Genomic DNA, 6,111 nt, shown 5'->3' with positions numbered 1-6,111 from the left:
GGGAGCTTTGTAAAGTTGCTTTATGAGTTTTTTTGTTGTTGTTGTTGAATTGTGTGCTGAATAAACTCATTCATTCATTCAATATGAAAGCAATTTGATCTTTTTTGACAGATTATCATTTTCTAAAAATTTGTTACATGTTAACGATAAGGATTTTTCCACCATTTTTCCTGGCTTTGACCTTTGACCTGTGACCTTGAAAATTTAATAACTTCTTGCCTATCAGGATATGAAAATTCAAAACGATTTATGAAAAATTGTGTGCTCTAGGCTGTTCACAAAAAACAAACATACAAACAGGGGTGAAAATACAACCTCCTACAATGAAGGAATGAAACTTTAATAGGGATCTATACAGTGCATCCATAAACTAGTCGTGGGGCTTCACTTTTTGCAGATTTTGTTATGTTACATCCTTATTCCAAAATGGATGAAATTCATTTTTTCCCTCAACATTCTACAGACAATACCCCTTAGTGACAATATGAAAAAACTGAAATGTTTGCAAATTTATTTAAAAAACAACAACTAAGAAATTATGTATACATAAGTATACACAGCCTTTGCCAAGAAGCTCAAATTTTAGCTCAGGTGCATCCTGTTTCCACTGATCATCCTTGAGATGTTTCTACAGCTTAATTGGAGTCCATCTGGGGTAAATTCAGTTGATTGGGCATGATTTGGAAAGACACACACCTGTCTACATATAAGGTCCCACAGTTGACAGTGCATGTCAGAGCACAAACCAAGCATGAAGTCAAAGGAAACGTCTGTAGACCTCCAAGACATAAATCTGGGGAAGGGTACAGAAAAATTTCTGCTGCATTGTAGGTCCCAAGAAGCACAGTGGCCTCCATCATCCATAAATGGAAGAAGATTGGATCCACCAGGACTCTTCCTAGAGCTGGCCGCCCATCTAAACTGAGCGATCAGGAAGAAGGGCCTTCATCAGGAAGGTGACCAAGGACCCAATGGTCACTCTATCAGAGCTCCAGCATTCCTCTGTGGAGAGAGGAGAACCTTCCAGGAGAACAACCATCTCTGCAGCAATCCACCAATCAGGCCTGTATGGTAGAGTGGCCAGATGGAAGCCACTCTTTAGTAAAAGGCACATGGTAGTCCACCTGGAGTTTACCAAAAGGCACCTGAAGGACTCTCAGAAACAAAATTCTCTGGTCTGATTGAACTCTTTGGAGTGAATGCATCATGTTTGGAGGAAACCAGGCACCATCCCTACAGTGAAGCATGGTGGTAGCAGCATCATGTCAAAGGAGATCAAAGGAGTGTCTGCAGGACAACTCTGTGAATGTCCTTGAGTGGCCCAGCCAGAGCCCAGACCTGAATGCGACTGAACATCTCTGGAGAAATCTGAAAATGGCTGCGCACTAACGTTCCCCATCCAACCTGATGGAGCTTGAAAGGTGCTGCAAAGAGGAATGGACAAAACTGTCCAAAGCTTGGTGCACCGAGCTTGTGGCATCATATTCAAGAAGACATAAGGCTGTAAGTATTTAGCAAAGGGTGTGAATACTTATGTAGGCATGATTTCTTTGGGATATTTTTTCCCATTTTTAATACATTTGAAAAAATTTCAATAAAACTTTTTCATGTTGTCATTATGGGGTGTTGTGAGTTGAGTTTTGAGGGGTAAAAATGAATTTACTCCATTTTGGAATAATGCTGTAACGTAACAAAATGTGGAAAAAGTGAACCACTGTGAATACTTTCTGGATGCACCATATGATCCAGATGAAATGAAATACTATTTTATTTACCCTTCTAAATGGCTGATTTATCTGAACTCTCAGGGGTGACTTGGAAATGTTCTTGTGTCCACCTGCTAACTTTTTTTTTTAATTTATATATATATATATATATATTAGGCAACCTTCATTGATAATGTTTTAGGACCTTGCATCACTACAGAATCCTCCAACCACACATAAAACATTGAAATAAAATGCTTAAATGAAAGCATTTCCCTTAAAGAGTAAATATCTGGTGTGTTTTTTTGGGGGGGGGGTTTGCAGTGGGGGGGTCAGGGGAATCACTGACATTATTATTATTATTATTATTATTATTATTATTATTATGCAGTTTTATCAAATGGTATTTTAGGTCAAAGAAGAGGTGTTCTTCTTAGGGAGATAGTGATGAAAACAAATTGTGTTGTGCATGATTTTCCTGAAACTTGGTGAGATGATTTGAAAAGACCTAGAAGAGATTAAATTTTGTCTTGAGAACCAGTAAAACATTATCATGCTCTTAATTATATAATTAATAATACCATTAATAACATCAGAATATCATTAATAATATAATTAATCATATCATATTATTAATAATATCATATAATGAAGAATAATAATATCATTATTGTTGTTACTGTTATGTGAGATGTTTTGGGGTTTGTTTGTTTTGTTTTGTTTTGTTTTTCAAAAATTTGTGCCATTGTAGTTTGAATAAACTAAAATATATTTATTTCACAGTTTCTACTAAATAAGCGATATTAATTATTTTTGTTTGCTTGATTTATAAACAAGATTTAGCAACAACAACTTGGCCTTTTGACTCACTGCAACCAGAGAGAGTGTGTAAGGTTCTCATAAAATATTATCTAAATGTGCATTTTATTAAAAAGGTCCTGTGGTCCAAAATGGTTGTTAAACTTTCAGAAATATCTGCTGAATGTTTAAATCAAATTTCCTGGAAGTTAATATTATTCGATATTATTTGGAATTTAGCTCTAATCTCATTTTTTTTATCATTAATTCAGAGAAAAACTGTTAATGTCACGTTATGTGTTGTGACTTTTTTGTGGGTTTGCGGACGTATTGCTTAAAAGTTCTAATGCCAGATAAGTATGGAGTTTTTGGTGCAGTTTGCGGTGGACGTGTTCCTCCCAGCAGGCGTCCTCTCACGGTTTTCTGCTGAATGACTTCTGAAGACCACACCCCCCGGTGTCTATTGGCTGTCGTAAATAATCTGTGGTCCCCGTCAAAGGTTTATACTATTAAAACTCCTCCATCCTGTCCGACACTTGTTGGTGCTCCTCCGCGCCTCCTCCGCCCTCAGAGGACACCTGGACCGCGGCAGCATCTCCTGTGGAGTGATGAACTCCGTGGATCCTCAGCACCTCCACACCTCCCCGACCGTCGGCTCCCTCCCACCCAAAGGCGCACAGGAGGCCCCGGAAATGTCCGCTGTCTACTGCGACAACTTCAGCAGCATGTACCACCAGCAGAGCCTCCAGGGCGCGCAGAGACCCGCCGGCTACGGCCTCGGGGATTACGCATCGTCTCCAAACCCGTACCTGTGGATCAACGGGCCGGCCGTCAACTCGTCCGCGTCCTACCTGCACGGAAACAACCCGGCCTCCTTCATCCCGTCCTCCTACGGCGCACAGCGGCAGTTTATAACCAACTCACCCGGGTTCGGAGGGCCCGACCTGGGCTGGCTGTCCATCGCCAGCCAGGAGGAGCTGCTGAAGCTGGTCCGTCCGCCTTACTCCTACTCCGCCCTCATCGCCATGGCCATCCAGAACGCGCACGAGAAGAAGCTGACCCTGAGCCAGATCTACCAGTATGTGGCCGACAACTTCCCCTTCTACAAGAAGAGCAAAGCCGGCTGGCAGAACTCCATCCGGCACAACCTGTCTCTGAATGACTGCTTCAAGAAAGTCCCGAGGGACGAGGACGACCCAGGTACCGTGAACGCACCACGACACCTCACAGCCCTCATTCATAAATTAAACCAACTCGTTTGTGAGTTTGTGGCAACGAATCATTGTGGCACTGCTCTCCTAAATATGTCACAAAATAAAAGAATAATATTAAAAATGAATAAATAATCAGTGACATTTTGCACCCCGTTAGATAAAAGATAAAAATGAGCTGTTTTACAGTAGTGGCCACATGATAATGTAGTTAATTTACAGAAGAAAATAAAAAGAAATGTAACTGTCACGTGGTTTGTATCTGTTAAAATGTGATACATTTTGTCATTATTTCACAACATACACATATTCCTGTCAATAATGACCTCAGTAATATTACTGAGTAGTATTATTATTATTATTATGTCCTTTATTTAACCAGGAAACGTCTCGTTGAGATTAAAATCTCTTTTTACAAGAAAGACCTGGCCAAAAAAACAGCATAAAAAAATAATTACAACATAAGAAATACAAACAAACACCATCAAAGAATAAAAGCACAAATAGCCAGTTAATATACAATAAAAGGTCAAGATTTAAGAAGGGGGCATAGTCTCAAAAGTGATTAAAAGAACACTCTAAAACATTTACAGTGACCCATGCTTGTTTTCATGATTCTTTAAAATTGAACAATATCACATGAGCACAGGCCATGAGGATTTAGGTATGTATGATGAACACAGATATGAAGGCATCAAACCAAGGAGAGATTTATTACGACGGAGTTTTAGGGCAACATTTTTTTTTTTTTTTTTGGACTTCGAGAATAAAGTTGTAATATTATGAGAAAAAAGTCGTAATATTACGAGAATAAAGTCCTAATATTACGAGAAAAAAGTCGTAATATTACGAGAATAAAGTCCTAATATTACGAGAAAAAAATCGCAATATTACAAGAAAAAAGTCGAAATATTATATTATGACTTTATTCTCGAAGTCTAAAAAAAAAATTCTATGTGGCCCTAAAACGCCGTCGTAATTTATAGACAAATGTCATCCAAGAATATATTATATCAGGAAAATTCTGCTGATTGTTGTTTCTTTTAAATTATGGGGGGTAAACCAAAAAGAGATCCAAATTGGCTTCCAGGGAACAATGGAACATTTTTGGTCATTTTGGCCTTCATTTGCTGCTCAGTGACATCCTTTGCCACCGTTTCCCTTTTGGCCTATGCAGGCCCCCACTGCTGCAGAATTTTGGACTAACTATTCTTGTTTTGCTCAGTCGGATTTATTTATTTAGTTATTTATTTATTTAGGACATATAAAAATTTGTAAAAGTTAATGACTGCATCAACAGCAAAACTGGTTTGTTTTGTATTGACTGGAGGCATTATAACATCGTTCAGGTCTGGTTTCATTGAACAAAAAATGTTAATGTAATGTCAATTTAAAAATGTAAAAAGTAGCTAAATTGAAGCATTATAACAACATATGTTTCTTCTAACAGGAAAGGGAAACTACTGGACATTGGACCCAAATTGTGAAAAGATGTTTGATAACGGGAATTTCCGCAGGAAAAGAAAACGACGGTCTGACCCAAGTAGTTCATCAGGTGCCGTGGCGGTGTCGGCAATATCGGGGGCCACAAAGGTTGAGGATGGCAGACCTGCAGTGGCAGCCTCCCTGAAGTCCACAGACAGTCCTCAGCTCTTGGGGCCATCCTCGCCAGAGATGGAGGCACTGAACGAGAACCACAAGAACTCGACATCGGCGTTGTCACCGCCTGGGTTAACCTCAGCTACTTCTTGTTTCAATAACTTTTATGGTAGCATGTCGACTCTCAGCTCAGGGGTGGGGGCCCCCAGCCGGCAGGGGACACTGGGACTGGTGAACGAGTTGTCAAATAGGAATATTATGGCCCTCGGCCCCTATCACCCTAATCCCGGCGGGCAGGACACGACCAGCTCAGAGCCAAGCGAGGGCTTGCATTTCAACCGTGGAGTGTACTACAACACGTTTGGTGGTGGCCAGAGCGGACAGTTCAACAGTCACTTCTACAACAGCTTCAGCGTCAATGGTTTGATTTATCCCAGAGAGGGCACAGAGCTATAGGAGGGGCCACAGCTTCACAGTGACACAGACCTGTTGTCCATCAGTTACTGAGACATGTACGTGTGTGTATTTCAGCAGAGGTCCAAGCACAGGATGAGTAATGGTGTCACCTTTTCCCTTCGTCCACCAGCCAGATTAGAAAACTAATTATTTTAAATAAGCTTGTTTGAAATGGACAAAATCTGGAAATAGTCAAACAAAGAATAAGCACTTACTCTGACAGAATCTTAAAGGTTCTCCTTTACTTTTAAAGCTAAATATATACTTATGAAACCTTCAAACCATAGTGTTTTAATATTAAAATCATTGATATACATTTTGAGGTAGTTTCAAGTGAAACT

General features: G+C 39.8%; 1 protein-coding gene across 1 annotated transcript; it reads left to right on the top strand.

Annotated features, from left to right (window-relative positions):
• The first annotated feature begins 3,014 nt into the window (after positions 1 to 3,014).
• Positions 3,015 to 5,770, top strand: foxi2 (forkhead box I2). Its single transcript, XM_034159459.1, has 2 exons — positions 3,015 to 3,704; positions 5,166 to 5,770. The coding sequence occupies exons 1-2, from the start codon at positions 3,113 to 3,115 to the stop codon at positions 5,768 to 5,770; spliced, it is 1,197 nt and encodes a 398-aa protein (XP_034015350.1). The 5' UTR covers positions 3,015 to 3,112.
• Positions 5,771 to 6,111: the final 341 nt, after the last annotated feature.

The sequence above is a fragment of the Thalassophryne amazonica genome, chromosome 19, assembly GCF_902500255.1.
Source record: "Thalassophryne amazonica chromosome 19, fThaAma1.1, whole genome shotgun sequence".
NCBI classification, from domain to species: Eukaryota; Metazoa; Chordata; class Actinopteri; order Batrachoidiformes; family Batrachoididae; genus Thalassophryne; species Thalassophryne amazonica.
Note: the sequence above shows the minus strand (reverse complement) of the source record. Positions and strands in the feature narration are given on the sequence as shown.

Excerpts from the sequence above, each read along its gene's own strand:
- foxi2 (XM_034159459.1), top strand. The coding sequence starts at position 3,113 with ATGAACTCCGTGGATCCTCAGCACCTCCACACCTCCCCGACCGTCGGC. Across the intron at positions 3,705-5,165 it reads GAGGGACGAGGACGACCCAG|GAAAGGGAAACTACTGGACA; the intron begins GTACCGTGAACG and ends TTCTTCTAACAG.